We start from the raw sequence: 22,119 nt of genomic DNA on the forward strand, positions 1-22,119 counted from the left end.
GGTTTCTATTTGGGGACACTTCCTCCGAGGCGAGGAAGGAGTGACGAGTGAGGAGCCCGCGGTCCGGGGGGCCCCCCAGGCCGGCTGCCGCCTCCCGCTCGCGCACTTTCTCCGCGTCCCGGGGAACAACCGGCGCGCAGGCTGCGACGCACGCGGACCTTCTCCGCGTCCCGGGGAACATCCCGAGCGCAGGCTGCACGAGGGACCCCAGGCAGGCGGCGGGTCTGCGAGCGCAGGTAAGGGTGCTGGAGACCGCGCGAGCGGCTGTCGCGTCCACTGGGGAATGTGCTAGAATTCACTTGCGCCCCTGGGGGTGGCTTGGTCCTCGCGTGCAGCCCAGCCCAGCCGGGAGGGCCTGGGGGCTCGGATCCCAGGTTCCTGGGCGCCCCCCCGCCCCCCGGGGAGGGGGACTCCACGCGCCCTGGAGGGATTGTTACGCACGAATCCCTCCCGGAGGGGCAACGCGTGCAGAGTGTGGTCCGTCCACACAGGGGAACACCACTGGTCCACGAAAAGCAGCAAAGCTGTGACCGCTGCATAGACCTGAGCAGTCCATCCTCAGGGACGGAAGCAGGCCCACGAGACCCTACGGTGTGCAATCCCGTTTATAAAAATTGTGCACAACAGGGGCGCCCGGGAGGCTGTCGGTTGAGCGTCCGACTCGGGCTCAGGTCATGATCTCCCAGTTCGTGGGTTCAACCCCTGCATCAGGCTCTGCTCGGACAGCTCGGAGCCTGGAGCCTGCTTCCCATTCTGTGTCTCCCTCTCTCTCTGCGCCTCCCCTGCTCACTCTGTCTCTGTCTCTCTCTCTCTCAGTTCTGGGGACGGGCAGCCGAGTGAGAGCTCGTGGGGCGGGGTCTCCTTTGGGGGGGCCTGGAACATTCCGGAGCCACATAGACGTGGAGACTGTGCCATTTGGCCCCCTGCTTGCATTTTGATGGGGATTCGCCTGCAGAAAACTATTCATGAATGGATCCGCTTGAAAGACCACGGACGCCCGCGGGTCCCGTGTGGTGACTGAGGTCCTGCGGGCCACGGAGCCACGACATGGGGACGCCGGGCTGTGTCTGGGGAAGCCCCGGTCCCGCCCTGGGGCGCTCAGCGCTGGCCCCCTCCTGTGGGGGGGCCCGTGCGCGCCATCCGCGACCCCCGCGCAGTCAGGTCCCCGCGGGCACCGCCTGTCCCGCTGGGCGCAGCCCGGAGCGCCCCACGTCCGCGGGAACCTCAGCCCCAGGCCGCCCTTGCGCCCACGGGTTCGAAAGCGCCATTGTTCGTCCTCTGCGTTTCCGCACCGACGTTTTGTGAACGTCGCGTTGAAGTCTGGCTCACGGTGAATGGGGTTGGGGGTCCCCTGCTACACACGGAGCCTGATGCCCTCCTCTCCTCCCCCTAATCCCTGTGTCACTAACGGGCTACATCCCTGTATTACAGAGCCACTGCGATCCCTGTATTACAAACCAACTATAATCCCTGTATTACAAAGTCGCTACAATCCCTGTATTACAAACCCGTTACAATCCCTGTATTACAAACCCGCTACAATCCCTGTATTACAGACCCACTACAATCCCTGTATTACAGACCCGTTACAATCCCTGTATTACAGACCCGCTACAATCCCTGTATTACAGACCCGCTACAATCCCTGTATTACAAACCCGCTACAATCCCTGTATTACAGACCCGCTACAATCCCTGTATTACAGACCCACTACAATCCCTCTATTACACACCCGCTACAATCCCTGTATTACAGACCCGCTACAATCCCTGTATTACAGACCCACTACAATCCCTGTATTACAAACCTGTTACAATCCCTGTATTACAGACCCACTACAATCCCTGTATTACAAACCCACTACAATCCCTCTATTACTAACCCAGAGGCAATCGTGGCTCCTACCATCCCCCTCTCCTGGGAGGGGGTCTCTCGGGCGTTGAGACGGGAGAACTGCGAGAGAGAGGCTCGGGAGACCGAGCTGAAACCCCTGGGTGGGGTCCATGTTGGGTCCTGTGACGGGGGCTGTGAATGCCCAGCACAGGTGTCGGGGTCGGCGGCCCCAGCTCTTGCATCCCGGCAGAGATTTTCCGGACGGGGTTGACCGGGTGGCACGTTTCGCGGGCGACTCTCTGCGGGGCACAGAGCGCCGGCCCGCCAGGGCGCGCGTGACGAGGTGGGGCGCGCGTGACGAGGTGGGGCGCGCGCGCGCGCGCGGGGTCGGTAGGGAGAGCGGGAGGCCCCGGGCACGCAGGTGCGGGCCAGGAGGGCCAGTGGGGCGCGCGGGCTTTGCGGCGACCCTGGCGACCGTGGCCAGCAGTCCCGGCTGGGGCGTCGGGGGCGGGCAGCCTCCAGTTCCCGTAACCCTGTCGGCCCAGGAACCCGGGTCTGTGTTGACTTCGTATCTTAATTGCACTTCCTTCCCCCGGTCTGCCCCGCGGCGTTTCCCGGCCCGGGGGGGGGGGGGGGGGGGGGGCCAGGCGGGAGCCAGGAGCGGGCTCCGGGCTCGGGGGTGGGGGGTGGGGGGGGGTCTCTGCCGGCCGGCGGACGCGCACACACACCCCGCCCCCCAGGGCTGGCCCCACGCATGCACACGCAGGAGACGCGCGCAGGGGTGCGCCCACGCAGTCCCGCCGGAGCCTTCCCTCCCTCCGTGCGCCCTGCGCCCGCGGTGGCCCGGGCTCGCCGCCCCGCACGGCGCGCGCTGAGGGTCCCTTCTCTTCCAGTGCGCGCCGTCGGGGGACGCGGGAGCCGAGCGCCATGGCCTTCCTGTGGCTGGCCTTGTGTCTCACGCCCGCGTGCTGTCTGCTGCACAAGGACGAAGGTGAGGAGGAAACCCACGAGCGCTGTGCGCGTCTGTCCAGGTGTTTGCGGCTCCGTGGCTTTGCGGGGAGGGGAGGAGATGGGGGGAGGGGGCAAAAACGGGGGGAGAGGGGGTGGGAGGGGAAGGACGGGATGAGGGACTGGGGTGAGGAGAGGGGGCAGGAGGGGAGAGGGGGTTGCAGGAGGGGGTCCAGGGTTCAGGAAAGGACAGGCAGACTCAATAGTGACCCAAGGGAACGCAGGGCCGTCTGCCTGCAGACCGGACGCCATCTGGAAGGTTCCCAGGACGCAGGGGGCGCGAGAGAGGGCCCAGGCGCCCCTTTCCCAGCGCTGGCAGAGGTGGGCGGGGCTCCGGGCCACCAAGCGTCTTACTTCTGCAGGAGCACCTCAGTGTCCCCGCCTCACCTCGGCCGTTTTATCAGTCGGGGCGCTGTGAGCAGCAGGGGGTGGGGGGGGGGACAGCCACAAGATTTCATAACCCGTTAGACGTTCACTCCTTCCTTTAGCGCGAGTGAGATTCACATGCTTTGTGGGGACGGAGACGAAGGTCTTTGTCCCCTGAAGGCGGCTGTCAGGGTCTGCGACGGAGGCCAGGACAAAATTCCAGGGCCTGGGGACGTTAAATACAGGCACTTATTTCTGAAGAGTTCTGGGGACCAGAGGCTCAGATCCAGGAGGGGCAGGGCCGCTGAGATCCAGGCAGGGCAGGATCACTGGAATCCAGGCAGGTCACGACCCCTGAGACCCAGGAGGGGAAGGACCCCTGAGACCCACGAGGGGCAGGACCCCCAAGATCCAGGCAGCACCACTGAGGAAGTGTCGAAATCACATGCCTTGCCCCGTTCTAGCCTTAAGTAGAAGTGGTTAGTCTTTCACCAGTGAGTCTGAATTAGCTGAAACATTTTCATAGATTTATCAGGGTAAGGAAATTTTCTTCCATTCCTGGTTTGCTTAGCTATCTTAATCCCAAATGGGTTTTAAATTCAGTCATTTTTTTGTTTCCTGCTTTTATGGAGATTATTAGTTTTCTGTGAATGGGGTGAATTCTATTCATGGTTAAAAGAACCTTGTATTCCCGGAGTAAGTCTCTTGGGTCGTGTAGTATTACCGGGTTTATGTATTTTTGGATTTTATTGACTAAGGGATTTCTATATTTATAAAGGGTGCTGGCCTTGAGTTTGCTTTTATTATTTTCTTATATTTCTTAATTTTTAAGTTTATTTCTTTATTTAGAGAGAGAGGGATAGGACGAGCAGGGGAGGGGAAGAAAGAGAATCCCAAGCAGCCTTCCGACGCTCGGCACAGAGCCAGACGCAGCGCTCGAACTTGGGAACCCCGAGATCACGACCCGAGCCGAAAACAGGACGCATCACGGACTGAGCCACCCAGGCGCCCCTCGCGTTTCCTCTTCATATCTCCGATTTTGATGTTGGGATGACGATGACTTCCGAACACGAAGTCGCAAAAATAGTTCCCATCCTTTCCTTTCTTTTTTGAAAGTCTGTGCACAGGATACTAGTTCTTCCTTAAATATCGGATCCTTTATAGCTATTGATTTTGTTCATAAACAGCACGTAAAATATGATAAAGATCTGCTAAAATTAAGATTCATTACTTCATTTTTCATACCCGTTTTAATGACGTTCGATGTTGAGCTGGCAGAACTCAGCGTAAATTTGGAGGCATAAGAATCTGTTAAAAATTGGGGCGCCTGGGTGGCGCAGTCGGTTAAGCGTCCGACTTCAGCCAGGTCACGATCTCGCGGTCCGTGAGTTCGAGCCCCGCGTCAGGCTCTGGGCTGATGGCTCTGAGCCTGGAGCCTGTTTCCGATTCTGTGTCTCCCTCTCTCTCTGCCCCTCCCCCGTTCATGCTCTGTCTCTCTCTGTCCCAAAAATAAATAAACGTTGAAAAAAAAAAATTTTTAAAGAATCTGTTAAAAATTAACGTTTTTTCGGGGCACCGTGGGTGGCTCGGTCGGTTCAGCGTCCGACTTCGGCTCAGCTCATGTTCTCGCCGTCCGTGGGTTCGAGCCCCGCGTCGGGCTCTGTGCCGACAGCTCGGAGCCTGGAGCCTGCTTCGGATTCTGTGTCTCCCTCCCTGTCTGCCCCTCCCCTGCTCTTCCGTGTGTCTGTCCCGAAAACAAATAAACCTAAAAAAGTTTTTAAAAATTACATTTTCCACTTAGAAAAAATTTCCCTTGGTGCATTTTCTTATTATTTTTTTTTACTGTTTATTTATTTCTGAGACGAGAGAGAGACAGAGAGAAGGAGAGAAAATTCCCAAGCAGGTTGCGCGTTGTAAGCACAGACCTGATACGGGGCTCGAAGTCAGGAACGGTGCAATCATGACCTGAGCCGAGTTCAAGAGTCAGACGCTGAAGTGACTGAGCCACCCGGGCGCCCTTCGGGGTTTTATGTTTTTTGGTTTTAATTGTTAAGGAGTAAATTATCCTTATGTGTCGCGAGAACCCCCAGGCGGAAAGCTACGTGTTTGCGTGGGTTGGTTTTGCTGATGAAACGAAGGTCGTTGATCTTGATGAGCAATCATCATACTCACAGGCCGTAAAGGAGGTGGACGTTTATGAAAGTCATGTCCTGTGGGACCTGTGGGACCTTCAAAGGGACCCCAGAGAAAACCTCACCAAGTATCTGATGGGCGTCTGGGTCTCCGCGGCAGAGAGAGAGAGACGGGGACACAGACTCGGAAGCAGGCTCCAGGCTCCGAGCCGTCAGCCCAGGGCCCCCACACGGGGCTCGAAGCCACGGACCATGAGTCCTCAGCGGCGGGACGTCTTGTGACCTCAGGCGACCCTGTGTCCACGTTTCAGATCCCGAGTCGCCGATTAAGAACCTGCAAATGCAGCCGGAGACGAGAAGGTTGACCTGGGACCTCAGCGGAAACGTGTCTGAGATTGGCTGTTTCATCAACTCGAGGTTCATCACTAAGGTAGGCTCGTCCCCCGACCTCGGCACCGGGGGTCCTCCGGGGACCCGAGAGCCACCGTCCGGCCCTGGTGTCGCAGACGTGGGGGTTCTCCTGCCGGCTGGGCTGGGGGATGGGGGGGGGGGGTCCCCGCCAGGTACCGTGGCCCCGGGGCCCGCGTCTGGGGGTCTGCGACTCGGCCGTGCTGAGACCCCACGACAGGCACCGCCCGTCCCGTCCCGCCTCGTGCAGAAGCCCGAGCACGTGGCCGGGATTTCTGAGAAGGTCACGTGGGAGCCCGAGGGCGCATGGCTCAGGGCGGGAAGCGTCCGGGGTTCTGACGCCCTGGGCGACAGGGCCCGACGTGACACGCTCCCCGTAGGCCACCGACAAGCGTTACTGCGAGTTCCGCGTACTTTCCTCGTGTCAGGTGACGAATTTCACGGTCGCCTCCACCGGAGACCGGCCGTTCTCCGCGGGGATCCTGTACCCCAGGCCAGGTGAGGGCAGCGGGGTTCGGGGCGGTCCACGCACGCGGAAGGAGGTCGTCCGCGGGGGCTTCTGGAAGCGAACTGGGCAAATGAGGACACGGGGATGGTGCGCAGGGCTGAGGCTGGGAGAGGAGGGGCGCGAGGCGATCGGGGGACCAGGTGGGCCCGGGGCCTCGGGGACGAGGGTCCCGGGTCCTGAGCGCATGCGTGGTGACCTGCGTTTCAGAGAGACCTCGGCTGTTTTTAAGAGGCGCTTGATGGGGGGAAACGGAGTCCAGCCATGGGGGGAAACTGAGGCAAGCCGCGGGGGGAAACTGAGCCAAGCCACGGCGGGAAACTCAGACAAGTCATGGGGGGAAACTGAGTCAAGCCACAGGGGGTAAACTGAGTCAAGCCACGGGGGGAACTGAGTCAAGCCACGGGGGAAACTGAGTCAAGCCACGGGGAGAACTGAGTCAAGCCACGGGGGGAAACTGAGTGAAGCCACAGGGGGTAAACTGAGTCAAGCCACGGGGGAAACTGAGGCAAGCCACGGGGGAAACCGAGTCAAGCCACAAGGGGTAAAACTGAGTCAAGCCACGGGGGGAAACTGAGGCAAGCCACGGGGGGAAAGTGAGTCAAGCCACGGGGGAAACTGAGGCAAGCCGCAGGGGGAAACTGAGGCAAGCCAGGGGGGAAACTGAGGCAAGCCACGGGAGGAAACTGAGTCAAGCCACGAGGGAAACTGAGGCAAGCCACGGGGGAAGGTGAGTGAAGCCACAGGGGAAAGTGAGTGAACCCACGGGGGGAAACTGAGGCAGCCATGGGTGAAAGTGAGTCAAGCCATGGGGGGAAACCGAGTCAAGCAATGGGGGGAAACTGAGTGAAGCCACGAGGGAAAAATGCGTCAAGCCATAGGGGAAACTGAGTCAAGCCATAAGGGGAAACTGAGGCAAGCCACGAGGGGGAAACTGAAGCAAGCCACGGGGGGAAACTGAGGCAAGCCATGGGAAGAAACTGAAGCAAGCAATGGGGGTGAAACTGAGGCAAGCCATGCGGGGAAACTGAGTTAACCATAAGGGGAAACTGAGGCAAGCCATGGGGGAAACTGAGTCAACCATAAGGGGAAACTGAGGCAAGCCATGGGGGAAACTGAGTCAAACCATAATGGGAAACTGAGGCAAGCCACGGGGGGAAACTGAGGCAAGCCACGGGGGTAAACTGAGCCAAGTCATGGGGGAAACTGAGGCAAGCCACGGGGAGAAACTGAGGCAAGCCACGGAGGAAACTGAGTCAACCTTAAGGGGAAACTGAGGCAAGCCATGGGGGGAAACTGAGTCGACCATAACGAGAAACTGAGGCAAGCCACGGGGGGAAAACTGAGGCAAGCCACGGCAGGGAAACTGAGGCAAGCCACGGGGGGAAACTGAGGCAAGGCCGCGGGGGGGACACTGAGCCAAGTCATGGGGGAAACTGAGGCAAGCCACGGGGGGAAACTGAGTCAACCGTAAGGGGAAACTGAGGCAAGCCATGAGGGGGAAACTGAGTCGACCATAAGGGGAAACTGAGGCAAGCCACAGGGGGAAACTGAGGCAAGCTGCGGGGGGAAACTGAGCCAAATCATGGGGGAAACTGAGGCAAGCCACGGGGGGAAACTGAGGCAAGCCACGGGGGAAACTGAGGCAAGCCACGGGGGGAAACTGAGGCAAGCCATGGGGGGAAACTGAGTCAACCGTAAGGGGAAACTGAGGCAAGCCATGAGGGGGAAACTGAGTCGACCATAAGGGGAAACTGAGGCAAGCCACAGGGGGAAACTGAGGCAAGCCACGGGGAGAAACTGAGGCAAGCCGCGGGGGGAAACTGAGCCAAATCATGGGGAAAACAGGCAAGCCACGGGGGGAAACTGAGGCAAGCCACGGGTGGGGAAACTGAGGCAAGCCACGGGGGAAACTGAGGCAAGCCACGGGGGGAAACTGATGCAAGCCCTAGGGGTAAACTAACCCAAGTCACGGGGGGAAACTAAGGCAAGCCACGGGGGGAAACTGAGGCAAGCCACGGGTGGGGAAACTGAGGCAAGCCACCGGGGGGGGGGGGGTAAACTGAGCCAAGTCATGGGGGAAAACTGAGTCAAGCCGGAAGGCGATTGAGGCAAGCCACAGGGAGAAACTGAGGCAAAGCCATAGGGGGAAACTGAGTCAAGCCACGGGGTAAACTGAGTCAAACCCCGGGGGGTAAACTGAGGCAAGCCCCGGGGTAAACTGAGGCAAGCCCCGGGGGAAACTGAGTCAAGCCACGAGGGAAACTGAGTCAAGCCACGGGGGTAAACTGAGTCAAGCCACGGGGCGAACTGAGTCAAGCCACGGGGCGAACTGAGTCAAGCCACAGGGGGTAAACTGAGTCAAGCCACGGGGGGAAACTGAGTGAAGCCACAGGGGGTAAACTGAGTCAAGCCACGGGGGAAACTGAGTCAAGCCACGGGGGGAAACTGAGTCAAGCCACGGGGGGTAAACTGAGTCAAGCCACGGGGGGTAAACTGAGTCAAGCCACAGGGGGTAAACTGAGGCAAGCCCCGGGGGAAACTGAGGCAAGCCCCGGAGGAAACTGAGTCAAGCCACGAGGGAAACTGAGTCAAGCCACGGGGGGAAACCCAGGCAAGCCACGGGGGAAACTGAGTCAAGCCACGGGGGGAAACTGAGGCAAGCCACGGGGGAAACCGAGTCAAGCCATGGGGGGAAACTGAGGCAAGCCAAGGGGCAAACTGAGTCAACCGTAAGGGGAAACTGAGTCAAGCCATGGGGGAAACTGATTCAAGCCATAGGGGGAAAGTGAGTCAAGCCACGGGGGAAACTGAGGCAAGCCACGGGGGAAAGTGAGTCAAGCCACGGGGGAAACTGAGGCAAGCCCCGGGGGAAACCGAGTCAAGCCACGGGGGAAACTGAGGCAAGCCACGGGGGAAACTGAGGCAAGCCACGGGGTAAACTGAGTCAAGCCACGGGGGAAACTGAGGCAAGCCACGGGGGAAACTCAGGCAAGCCACGGGGGAAACTCAGGCAAGCCCCGGGGGAAACCGAGTCAAGCCACGGGGTAAACTGAGTCAAGCCACGGGGGAAACTGAGGCAAGCCACGGGGGAAAGTGAGTCAAGCCACGGGGGAAACTGAGGCAAGCCACGGGGGAAACTCAGGCAAGCCCCGGGGGAAACCGAGTCAAGCCACGGGGTAAACTGAGTCAAGCCACGGGGGAAACTGAGGCAAGCCACGGGGGAAAGTGAGTCAAGCCACGGGGGAAACTGAGGCAAGCCCCGGGGGAAACCGAGTCAAGCCACGGGGGAAAGTGAGTCAAGCCACGGGGGAAACTGAGGCAAGCCACGGGGGAAACTGAGGCAAGCCCCGGGGGAAACCGAGTCAAGCCACGGGGGAAACTGAGTCAAGCCACGGGGGAAACTGAGGCAAGCCACGGGGTAAACTGACTCCAGCCACAGGGGGGAAACTGAGGCAAGCCCCGGGGGAAACCGAGTCAAGCCGCGGGGGGAAACTGAGGCAAGCCAAGGGGCAAACTGAGTCAACCGTAAGGGGAAACTGAGGCAAGCCATGAGGGGAAACTGAGGCAAGCCAGGGGGGAAACTGAGTCAACTGTAAGGGGAAACTGAGTCAAGCCATAGGGGGAAACTGAGGCAAGCCACGGGGGGAAACTGAGGCCAGCCGGCGCAGGACGCGTCCGCGTTTGTTGCTGCAAGTGTGTGTGGTTTCGCCCGGGGCCTGGACACGCTGGCGCCCGTGCTCACGGGGACGTGCTTTTGTCTCCCGCCCGTTGCAAGCACAGAGGGCCACCCTGAGGCGGCGGCGCAGCGTCTGGGCTGCTGGGTGCACGACGTGGACTTCCTGACGTGCAGCTGGGAGGCGGGCCGCGCGGCCCCCGGGGACGTCCAGTATCGCCTGTACTGGCAGGACCTCAAGTAGGCGCGGCCGCAGGCGCGGCAGGCTGGGTCGACCGGGCGCCGGGGCCCCTGGGGGGACAGCGGTGTCCCCGGCCGCGCCAGGCTTGGGAGGGGGCGCTGGGTCACGGCTGGCGGCCCCTGCTGTGCTGGGCGGGGGGGGGGGGGCGGTGCTGGGTCATTGCTGAGTGCCCGCCGGTGGCCGCAGGACCTACGAGGAGGAGGAGTGTCCCCGGTACGCGGTGGACGATCGGGGGACACACATCCGGTGTCATTTCGACGACGTGTCCCGGCTCAGGGAACACGTCCAGTTCCTGGTGAAGGGCACCAGCAAGGGCGCGAGGATCCCGTGCTCGGACCTCACTGTGGAACTAGCAAGAATCGGTGAGTCCTGGGGGGGGAGGGGGTTTCTCACGGTTCTGGGGGCGCATGTGGGTCCCGGGGGGCACCGTCCTCCTGGCTTGGGGACCCCTCCTCGCCGGGACCTCGCACGGGGCACAGACAAAGGGAGCCGTGTGGTCTTCGTGGGAAGCCAGGAAAGCATCCCGGGGGGGCCCCACCTTCATGACGTCACCTAAGCCTAATCGCCTCCCCAGGGGGTCACCTTCTGGGGGGGGGGCAGGGCAGGCGATGGCACGTGTTCCCGCCACGAGTCTGGGGGGCTCAGTATCGTGCTCGCGGCGCCCGCCGAGGCCCTGTGTTCACCCTCCTTCGGGTTCGGGGCGCGCGGACCCCACCTTAGCAGAGCTCTCTCTGGCTCGTTCCCTTAAAGCGGACCCCTCTCCGCACGGTGGCCCCTGCCAGCCCCGAGAAGCCGGGGCCCCGCACCGCGCAGCGCGGGGTCACGTGGGGGCGGGGGGCAGTGAGCCGCCGCTTGAGCTGAGACGGGGGTTCAGAGGGGACAAGGCAGGCCTCCTACTGGAAAAGCGGGGGGGGGGGGGGCTTTTCCTGCGCCCGCGGACTCCCTCCCCTGGGGCCGAGACGCTGTGTTGCGTCCGCTGCTCCCTCGCGGGTGCCTGCGCACCGCGTCCAAGGCCTCGTGCGACGCCGCGCACGCTGCCCCCGCCCCCACCCCCCGTGTCCACCCCGCGGCTCCCGGCACGGGCGGGCAGGGAGCGAGCTGGGCTGCTCCGGGCGTGTGTGAGCGCCCGGCGGGGACGCGCGCAGCTGGGAACGCGCCTGGCCTCAGCCTCCGCGGACGCACCAGGACCTCACTTGCACGACTTCGAAGATGCCGGTTGTGCTGCGCAAACATCTGGCCGCCCCCGGGCGCCTGCGAAGGCGCCTCATGTGGAAACAGGGTCTTTGCACGTGCAGTAAGGCAGCCCCCACCCAATCCAATTCGGTGCTGCCCGTACAAAGGGGAGGAGACGCGGAGGCCGACGCCGGGACGGAGGAGAAGGCCAGGCGAGGAGGAAGGCACAGCGACAGGTGACGTGTGTCCAGCCCAGGGACGCCCAGCCTCCCCAGCAGCCGCCCGCAGTGGGAAAGGGGCCTCGAACAGAGTCTCCCTGTGAGCCTCCACCAGGAACCAGCCCCGGGGACACGTGGACTTCAGATTTCTGGCCTCCAGACCTGGGAGAGGACGCATTTCTATGGCCCCAGCCACCAGTTTGTGGGACTTTGCTGTGGCAGCCGTGGGGAATTCGTGCCATACCATTATGAGCGATTTCCAGATGGCACCAGGAGACCAAGAACCCAAGCCTGGGGCCACGGACAGCGACGTCTCTGGGCGTGGACTGGCCAGGTCCGGGCCCGCAGGTGCGGCTGTCTCAGAGTATCAGAGACATCGCCCACTGACACGGAGAATCGGGTCCGGGGGGGGGACTGTTGGTTCCCAGCTGCTGCCTTAACAAACGATCCCAAAGCACGAGGCTTGGAGCATCGGAGTCTGAGATCCAGGCAGGACAGGGCTGTGCCCCCTCCTGAGGCTCCAGGGGAGGGTCCTTCCTGCCTCTTCCAGCCTCTGGGGCTCCAGGCGTCCCTGGGCTCGTGGCCGCGTCCCTCCCGTGTCTGCGTCCGTCTTCCTGGGGCTTCCCCTCTGTGTCTGTGTCTCCTGTTCTGACTTTTATAGGGACAGTCGTCATCGGATTTAGGGCCACCTTGATGCAGAAGGAGGTCGTCCTAGAACCTTCACTTACTGTATCTGCAAAGACACTATTTATTTGGGAGAGAGAGAGAGAGAGAGAGCAAACAGGGGAGGGACAGAGAGAGAGGGAGACACAGAATCCGAACCAGGCTCCAGGCTCCAAGCTGTCAGCACACGGCCCGACACGGGGCTCGAACCCCCGAACCGGGAGATGATGACCTGAGCCAAAGTCGGATGTTTAACCCCCTGAGCCACCCAGGCGCCCCTCCAGAGCTCCTTAGAAGTTAAGTCGCATTTCGCCCTGGCCCTTCCTGCCCCGCGGGGCCCCAGGCCTGCACGTGCCCCTGCACGTGGGTGCTATGTGTTGACCGAGCCTTTCAGCCCCTGAGCAGGTGCTTGGCCGGCTGGTGAGTAACCCGGCTCCCTCGCCCTGGGCTGGGGGGCTCCTACCAGGTGCGTTCCTTCGTCCGCAGGGTGGTTCCCCAGCAGGACTGAGCGGCCGCTCTTTGGGAAGTCCCTGCCGCCCGGGCCTCCCTCCCGGCCCTGCCATGGGCGCGTCCTCCCAAGCAGGCTGCTGGCCGCAGGCGTCCTGGTCCTGAGGGGGGAAGGCCATTCCCGAAGGTCCCAGTGCAAGGCAGCAGGACACGGGCACGGCCTGGATGGCTGCAGGGAGGGGCGGGGGGAGCTGCTTTTGAGACTGTTTCCCAGGACAGAATTGCAGTGGGTTCTGTGGATGCTGCTGGGGTAGAAAGAGGGACCGAAGGAGGCTGGGTGCAGGGTGACATCATAGGTGGGGGGAGAGGAGGAGGAGGAGGGAGAGGGAAAGCAGGAGGATGGAGAGCAGGAGGAGAGAAGGGAGAGGAGGGGGGAGAGCAAGAGGAGGGGAGGAGGGGGGAGGGAGAGGAGGAGGGCGAAGGCGAGGAGGGGGAGCAGGAGCGAGAAAAAGACGAGGAGACCCCGAGCTGGAGACCACCCTGCGGGGAGCTCTCTGCCAGGGGTCCAGGCGGACAGCAGGGCAGTCGGGCAAGGACGCAGGGCTGGGCTCCTCGTGGAGGTCGGACCCGTGGTGTCGTCTCAGACGCGGTCACACAGGAAGCTACCGACGCCTTGGGGACAGAGAGGCCGACCCTCTGGAGGGAGAGCTGGGGGCAGAGCCCCGGAACAGCACCCCGAAGGGGGGACAGACGGACGGGAGGGTCCCAGCAGCCCCAAGGGCGGACAGGAGAGCAGTGGACGTGTGGCCAAGGGGAAAACGTGAGGTGTAGTCCAGACCTAGGAGCGCATTCCAGAAGGATCTCGGGATGGGCGGGGGTCTCTCGCAGGCTGGTGTCTGAGCACCCTCATTCAACCAGATATCCTGTCAGGCATCTGTCTTGGTGTTTTGCCCTGTCTTCAACCTTGAAATGACCTTCTCTCTGCCTCCCCTGCATCCGAATTTGTAAGAAGCCTGTTTTAAAGGCATCTTCTAGGGGCGCCTGGGGGGCTCAGTTGGTTAAAGGTCCGACTTTGGCTCAGGTCATGACCTCATGGTTTGTGGGTTCGAGCCCCACGTCCGGCTCTGTGCTGACGGCTCACAGCCTGGAGCCCTCTTCAGATTCTTTGTCTCCCTCTCTCTCTGCCCCTCCCCTGCTCATGCCCTGTCTCTCTCTCCCTTTCTCTCTCTCAAAAATAAATAAATATTTTTTAAAAAATTTAAGTATCTTCTAGGGGATGAAAAATATTGATTTTACTCATAAATTTTTTTTTTCTTCCCTAGAGAGATTAAGTCTGCCCAACATCACCGGAATGTGTAATAAATCCTATTCAGTCATGGAGTGGAAAATGTCAAGCCACTTTAATCACAGATTTACATACGAACTTGAAATACAAAAGGTAAATGCTTGCCCCCCCTGGAAATTCTAGATTCTCCGGAATCTATACCCCGAGGGTTTGGAAGCAGATAAAGACACACACACACACACACACACACACACACACACACACACAGATATGAACCAAAAAAAAATTGTTTTTAATCTTTTAAAACTAAACATTAAATAAAAAATAAGCAAAAATAAATTTAAAAATAAATAGAAGCTAAACTCTACATAAAATGAAAAAAGCTAACAAAAAATGGAAAAAAGTAAAGATCATTTAAGTTTTTGTGTGTGTGTGTCTAAAAATCATCAAAAAAAAAATGAAGCATAAAAATTTATTTTAGCTTTAGCAAAAGTAACAGTGTTGGCTATTGAAAAGACAGAGGTAAAATTGAAAATGCAGGTCACACGTGGAAGAAACCAGTTCCGCATTTGTCTGTCAAAGGACGCACGTCTAGGGTAGATAAGGAATTCTTTCAAGTCAATACCAAGAAGATAAACAACTGTATAAAAAAACCCAAAGGGCAAAAAGTTGAAACAGCCACTTCCCCAAAGAAGATGTATTCATGACCCATAAATACATGAAAAGATAGCAGAGAAAATGGAAACCGCAGGGAGAGGCCGGTCCACACCCATTAGATCTGCGATAATGACAAAGTCTGGCCCAACCCAGTGTCAGCCAGGTTGTCACCCACTTGACTGGAACACTTTTGTGCCACTAACTCGTGGCCATTTCGAACGGTATGGCCCGTTTCAGGAAACCCGCAGGTGGCTCCTTCTTCTATGAGATGTTCCTCATGGATGAACGTTCTCCGCATTGCAAGAGCCAGGATAAAACCGTATCCTTTACGTAAAAAATGGCGCAGTCGCTTTGGAAGAGCCTTCGGTTCCAGCTTGCCAAGGCAGCAGATCCCCTGCGAGGTGTGGCTCCCAGAGAAGTGTAAACATAATCCCAGCAGAGTGGGGCCCTGAGTGGTCACAGCAGCTGTGTTTGGGAATGACCCAAGAGAAGGGACGAACAAAATATATCCGCGATGTGGAATCCGAGCCCCCACGAATGACAGCCGGACACAAGGGCCACCCTGGGGCATCCCGTGTATACACAGAGGCGTGGAAAATGCAGAGTGATGCTAGTGAGTGACGCACCTGGCTGGTTCCGTCCGTGGAGCATGCGACTCTTGATCTGAGGGATCGTGAGTTCGCGCCCCACGTTGGGCACAGAGATGATCAATCAATAAATGTAAAAAATGTTAAGTCTGCAAATTGAAGGACAATGAGCAAACGTTTGGAGCTACTTAGTATTTCATACTCAATTATTGACTTAAAGGCATCACTTTTCTTTACTTCTTTGTATATTCTATGTATTGTTGATAGTTCACTAGTGATGATACGTCATGTTTCTGCAAACGTACAAGTGGTCAAAAACACAAACGTTATTAATTCTACGCTTTTTTTGTTTTTTTGTTTTTGTTTTATAAGACCAGGTACAGGGGCGCCTGGGTGGCTCAGTCGGCCAAGCATCCGACTCTGGAGTTTGGCTCAGGTCATGGTGTCACCGTTTGTGGGTTTGAGGCCCGAGGGGGCTCTGTGCTGACGGTGGGGAACCTGCTTGGGATTCTCGCTCTCTCCCTCCCTCTCTGCTGCTCCCGTGCGTTTTCTCTCTCTCTCAAAAAACCAAAAACCAAAAACCAAAAAAGGGTCTGAAACAGGACCCAAACCCACGAACTGTGAGATCATGGCCTGAGCCGAAATCCAAAGCCGGACGCTTAAGCAACTGACCCCCCCACCCCCGGGACTCCAAGGCCACATAGCTTTCAGTCAATCTCTCCTTTACTGTCATATTGATTCGCACATTATATTGGCGATTCCCACCCAACCACAGGGCTCACAGAACAAGGGTCCCTCTCAGGGGACAGCAGCGGGCACCCACCGCCTTCTGGTTTTGTTTTGCAGGGCTCAGATGCCGCCTACACCGAGAAGGTGAGTGTCCCCAGCCCCCCACCCCCCAACTCGGCATCACGAAGGGCAGGCCGTGTGTTAGTGCGCTCCCTCCGCTCCCCTGCGCGGGGCTGTGCGTGTGGGCCCCACTCACCCCTACGCAGTGCTGGGGGCAGACCGCACGGAGCTGGGAGTCCGCCTTCCCGGGGCTTCTCCTCTGTGCCTGTGTCCCCCCTTCTGTCTCTCACAAGGACACCTGTCATTGGCTTCAGGGCCCCCCTCATGCAGCTTGACCCCCCTCCCACCCCTCACTCACACCTGCACACACCTCGTTTCCGACTCAGCTCCCGTCCACGGGTTCTGGGGGGCCGTACCTTGCGGCCGGACCCTCTCTCTCTCTCTGGGGGGCGGGGGCTACAGCAGGTACCACAGCTGGGGGCTGTGGTCCCGGGGTCCTGGACACCTATCGCCTGAGAGGCGTGCGGGGCGGGGCTGCGTTCCCTCCGGAGGCCGCAGGGACCGCGTCCCAGGCCTCTGTCCCAGCTCCCGGGGGCTCCTTGGCGCGCGGCCGCAGCCCCCCCCCCCCCCGGGTATCCACGTGGCCCCCGCCCCCCGCCGCGCCTGCGCGCGCCCGCCCCCCACGACGGCCGGCTCGGGCGAGAGTCCTGGCGCGCGAACGTGGGGAGCGCCCCGCCCACCGGGCTTGGCCTTCCCTTCTCGGAAACCGCAGGCGCCCGACAGCTACTTCGTGCTCCCCAACCCCGGAAACTACGCGGTGAGGCTGAGGGCGCACGCGCGCTTCCGCAAAACCTGGAGCGAGTGGAGCGCCGTGCGGCGCTTTGGTGAGTGGGGCGCCCTCTCACGACTCCCTGGCGGGCGCTCGACGCGGGGCGCGCCGCCCCGGGTCACGGAAGCACCGACCCTGGCGGGAGGCGTGCGCCAGCAGGCCCCTGAAGAGGCGGCCTGGGAAGGCGGAGGGTGGGAGGAAGCGGAGGGCGGGCGGACCCCCACCCCCAGCCCGGGGCTGGTGAGAGCGGGGCGTCCAGGGCAGGGGGGTCCTTCCCTTTTATCGCACACGTCAGGGCAGGGCTCAGGGCCTGAGCAGAAGGCTGTCATCACAGTAAGAGCGGCCACCTCTCCCTCAGCACGTTTGAAAACAGACCCTCCCCTCCGGCTGCCCCCAAAACATCCCATTTCAGTGGTAACACGTAGGGAACGAACCGCGGTCACTAGGGTCCTGGGCTTCCTGCTATAAATGACCGCACGTGGCGGGGGAGGGGCTGGAAACAACTGAAATCTGTGCTTTCCCACCTCTGGAGACGGGAGGAAGTCTGAGGTCCAGGCAGGGCAGGGCCACAGATCCAGGAGGGCAGGGCCGCTGACTTCCAGGTAGGACAACTGAGATCCAGGCAGGGAAGGGCCGCTGAGATCCAGGCACGGCAGGACCCCTGAGATCCAGGAGGGCAGGGCCGCTGAGATCCAGGCAGGGCAGGGTCTCTGAGATCCAAGCAGGGCAGGGCCACTGAGATCCAGGAGGGGAAGGGCCACTGAGATCCAGGCAGGGCAGGGTCTCTGAGATCCAAGCAGGGCAGGGCCACTGAGATCCAGGAGGGGAAGGGCCACTGAGATCCAGGCAGGGGAGGGCCCCTGACATCCAGGGGGGCAGGGCCGCTGAGATCCAGGCAGGGCAGGGCTGGTGAGATCCAGTGGGGGCAGGGCCACTGACATCCAGGCAGGGCGGGACCACTGAGATCCAGGCAGGGGGGGGACCAGTGAGATCCAGGAGGGCAGGGCCGCTGAGATCCAGGCAGGGCAGGATTACTGAGATCCCAGGGCGTGGGGGTGGGGGTGGGGGTGGGGGGGAGGGGGATAGGACCCCTGAGATCCAGGCAGGGCAGGACCATTGAGATCCAGGCAGGGCAGGGCCCCTCAGATCCAGGGAGGGCAGGGCCGCTGAGATCCAGGCAGGGCAGGATTACTGAGATCCCAGGGCGTGGGGGTGGGGGTGGGGGTGGGGGGGAGGGGGATAGGACCACTGAGATCCAGGCAGGGCAGGGTCTCTGAGATCCAGGCAGGGCAGGGCCGCTGAGATCCAGGAGGAGCAGGACCCCTGAGCTCCAGGCAGGGCAGGGCCGCTGAGATCCAGGCAGGGCAGGATTACTGAGATCCCAGGGCGTGGGGGTGGGGGGGGTGGGGGGGGGAGGGGGATAGGACCACTGAGATCCAGGCAGGGCAGGGCCACTGAGATCCAGGAGGGGCAGGACCTCTGAGACCCAGGAGGGGCAGGGCCACTGAGATCCACACAGGGCAGGGCCACTGAGATCCTGGAGGGGCAGGACCCCTCAGATCCAGGCAGGGCAGGGCTGCTGAGATCCAGGCAGGGCAGGGCCCCTGAGATCCCGGGGGAGGGGGGGGGAGGGGGATAGGACCACTGAGATCCAGGCAGGGCAGGGCCCCTGAGATCCCGGGGGAGGGGGGGGAGGGGGATAGGACCACTGAGATCCAGGCAGGGCCGGGCCACTGAGGTCCAGATGGGACAGAGCTGTGCTCCCTCCAGAGGCTCCAGGGCAGGGTCCCTCCTGCCTCTTCCAGCTTCTAGGGCTCCAGGTGTCCCTGGACCTGTGGCCACGTGCTTCGTGTCTCAGCCTCTGTCTCCATGTGGCTTCTCCTGTGTCTCTCTGTCCCAATTTCCTGTCTCTATAAGGACAGTAGTCATGGGTCAGGGTCCATCGTATTCCACTGGGGCCTCATCTGGACGTGATCATTTCCGCAGACTCTCTGTTGTGGACTCAAATGTGTCCCCCGCGAATTTATATGTTGAAGTCCTCACCCCCCCCCCCGCCCCAGGACCTGAGAATGTGGTTGTATGTGGAGGTGGGGTCTTTGAGGAGAGGATTAAGGTAAAACGAGGTCAGTGGGGTGGGCCCTGACCCCACAGGACTGGGGTCCTTTCAAGAAGAGAAGTTGAGGACACAGACATGCACAGAGGGACGGACGGCCAGGTGCGGACACAGGGACAGCACGGCCTCTACCAGCCAAGGAGAAGGGCGTCGGGACGAACCAGCCTCGCCCCGCCTGGCTCTCAAAGCCCCGGCCTCCATGGCTCTGCAAGGCACACATATCTGCTGCTAGGCCACCCAGCCTGTGGGACTAGGTGGTGGCACTCCCCACAGGGACCCCCCCGCTGTCACGGGGAGCCCGAGGGCTTAGAAGACAGTGTACCCGGTGGGCCCTGTGCTGGCCAGGCTGCAGGGAAAGCTCGCCGTCTAAGGACTGGGCTGGGCTGCAGCTAGGCCCTGGGGGGCAGGGGGCAGAGGGCAGAGGGCTGGGGGGCTGGGGTGTGAGCCTGTCCGGCTGGCACCTGGGGCCTGGGGTTGGGGGCTGGGGCTCGCGCTGGGGCTGGTGCAGCCGGCCCCGTGGGAGGGACCCCCGCAGGGGCAGGTGGACGTTGTCCCCTCCTGGGCGCACCGAGAGCCTGCCGCATGGGGGAGGGGGGCGGCAGGCGGGAAGCATTGGCTCCTGGGGGAACCACGACCCCGGGCACACGCCGACGCGCCCCTCCCCCTCCCCTAGAGTGTGACCTCGGGAAGGACACGCACTTCCGAGACTGGCTGACCTCCGTTCTGATCCCGCTGGGCGCGCTGCTGGCCCTGGGGCTGGGGGTCGCGCTGTGCCAAAGGTGAGCGCGCCGCCCCCTGAGCCGCCCCCCCCCCCCCCGCCGCAGGCGGGTCCCGGCTGCTGGGCGGCGCGACCCCGCCGCCGGGTCCGGCCCTGTGTGAGCCTGGACCCCGAGGTGCCATCCGGTCCCTGCCGACGCCGGTCCCGGTGCGGTGCCCTCAGGACCCCCCTGTGTCCCCAGACCGTCACTACCAGTCCGCGGGCGCAGCCAGGCTGGCCTGCGTGTCCCCACGTGTCCCCGCTGGGGGGACTCTCATCGCTGGCCCACATTCCCGGTCCCCCAATGTCCTTGCACGACGCGGGGGGGGGGGGGGGGGGAGGGTCTGCCTCCCCCTCCTCCCCCCTCCACCTCATCTCCCTCCGCCCCCTCGCCCTCCCCATCCCTCTCCTCCTCCTCCCCTCCTCTTCCTCTCCTTCTCCTCTCCCTCCTCCTTCTCATCTCACTCCTCCCCCTCCCTCCTCTTTCCCCTCCTCCTCCCCCTCCACTCTGCCTCTCTGTCCTCCTCCTCCCCCCCTCCCCTTCCCCCTCCTCCCCCTCCACCTCATCTCCCCCCGCCCCCTCGCCCTTCCCATCCCTCTCCTCTCCTCCTCCCCTCCTCTTCCTCTCCTTCTCCTCTCCCTCCTCCTTCTCATCTCACTCCTCCTTCCCCTCCTCCTCCCCCTCCACTCTGCCTCTCTGTCCTCCCCCTCCTCCCCCCCTCCCCTTCCTCCTCCTCTCCCCCCTCCCCTTCCTCCTCCTCCCCCACTCCTCTTACTCGTCCTCCTTCTCCTCCTCCCCCTCCCCTTTTCCTCCTCTGTCCTCCTTCTCATCTCCCTCTTCCCCCTCCCTCCTCCCCCCTTCCCCCTCCTCCTCCTCCTCCCTGACCCCTTGTCCTCTCCCTCCTCCTTCTCATCTCCCTCCTCCCCCTCCCCCTCTCCATCCTCCTCCTCCTCTCCCTCCTTCTCATCTCCCTTTTCCCCCTCCCTTCCCCTCCTCTCCATCCTCCCTCCTTTTTCTCCTCCCCTCCCCCTTCCTAGTCCTCCTCCTTCTTCTCTTCTCCCTCCTCCCCCTCCCTTCTCCTCCCTCCCACCCCTCAGTAGACACCACACCCCCTAGTCGCTGCCCCGCGGGAAAGAGCATCGTCTGCCCCCCCACCCCCGCAGACCATACCCCTCACCCCAGGTAGAGACCCCCTCCCCCACCCCAGCCCAGTGGTATAGACCCCAGTGCCTCCCCTCCTCAGCCCGAAAGTAGAGACCACGCACCCCAGGTCCCCGCCCCCCGCTCCCGTAGAGATCACAGCCCTGCCCCCGCCCCCCATCACTGGCCCTAGGCCCTCACCCTCGGGCTGGCGTCCTGTGGCCCACACTACCCCCTCCGTTCCGGATTCAGAGGACGTGATTCTGTCTGTCTGTCTGTCTCCCTCCTCCAAGGTACTCGGTGCTGCAGAAACTCTTCCCCCCGATCCCGCACCTGAAGGACCCCATCAGTGACACCCTGCACAGCAGCAAGTTGGTACGTCCCGCTTCCTGCGCGGGTGGGGCGGGGGGTGCTGCGCACAGGTGCTCATAGCCCGGCGCACGGGCACGCGATGCTGGTCCGTGGGCCCGGGCTGTAGACTGCCGAAGGCTGCCGGGTGACGCTCAGGGGAGGAGCTGGGCGCTGCCCCAGGTGCGGGCCTCGAAGCCGCAGGGACCCACACCCCCAGAGTCCGCAGCTCTGTGTTTTACCCTGACGACCCCCCCCCCCCCATTACCCGCGCAGGTGGCCTGGGAGGCCAGCAGAGCAAGCCAGGAGGACTGCCAGGTGGCAGAGGTGCAGGTTCTGGGAGAAATGTGACGCTGGGGCGCAGACCTCGTCCTAGGCACGGCGGGGGCCTGGACGGCCTGCTTGGTGTGGGACCGGGGGACCGGGGGACCAGGGCACGACCACCCGGCGCAACTTCACGGAGCTGCCACCAGGAGGGAAGAAAGGCGGTGTGGGGGTCGTTTCCTAAATAAAGCCCTTTCTCCGGCCACCCCCTGGACTCCGGAGTGGGATCCAGCCCCGTGGCTCCGGCCTCCTGAAGCGGGCCTCGCCCACACCCCCCGCCCCCGCTCAGCGGCCATGCCGGCTTCTCTGTAAGCCCTCCACACCCCAGGTAACCAGGAAGGTCCGACAGGCTCCTCGACCACCCCAGTCAAGGCACAGGGCATCCGGGCACAAGGGGGTCGCTACCGTCTGGCCGGTGCGTGGGGGAGACGCAGGGATGGAGGGCGTGGCCACGCACGCTGAGACGCGCAGGGCAGGGCGGCGTCAGGGGGACCCTCGGGAGCGCCACACCCCCACCCCGTAGCCAAAGCACGGTTTCCCGAACGCCCCGAGGCCACCGGCACAGGCGGCTATTTGGCGACGTGTCACTTAAACATAAAAAGGTCTCGCGGCCAAGAG

The 22,119-nt window shown here is 61.8% G+C and overlaps 1 protein-coding gene across 2 annotated transcripts; it reads left to right on the plus strand.

Annotated features, from left to right (window-relative positions):
• The first annotated feature begins 218 nt into the window (after positions 1-218).
• Positions 219-21,714, plus strand: IL3RA (interleukin 3 receptor subunit alpha). 2 transcript variants are annotated; one of them, XM_053891857.1, is made up of 12 exons: positions 219-236; positions 2,728-2,825; positions 5,652-5,770; positions 6,129-6,246; positions 10,037-10,169; positions 10,357-10,532; positions 13,994-14,109; positions 16,047-16,073; positions 16,762-16,873; positions 19,605-19,710; positions 21,123-21,204; positions 21,454-21,710. In XM_053891857.1, the coding sequence occupies exons 2-12, from the start codon at positions 2,762-2,764 to the stop codon at positions 21,526-21,528; spliced, it is 1,128 nt and encodes a 375-aa protein (XP_053747832.1). In that variant the 5' UTR covers positions 219-236; positions 2,728-2,761; the 3' UTR covers positions 21,529-21,710. The 2 variants fall into 2 exon arrangements, with proteins under 2 accessions (XP_053747832.1, XP_053747833.1); XM_053891858.1 differs by lacking the exons at positions 219-236; positions 19,605-19,710 and having other exon boundaries at positions 2,605-2,825; positions 21,454-21,714.
• The last annotated feature ends 405 nt before the right edge of the window (positions 21,715-22,119 follow it).

Source organism: Panthera pardus, unplaced genomic scaffold (assembly GCF_024362965.1).
Source record: "Panthera pardus isolate Hobbes unplaced genomic scaffold, ASM2436296v1 HiC_scaffold_27, whole genome shotgun sequence".
NCBI classification, from domain to species: Eukaryota; Metazoa; Chordata; class Mammalia; order Carnivora; family Felidae; genus Panthera; species Panthera pardus.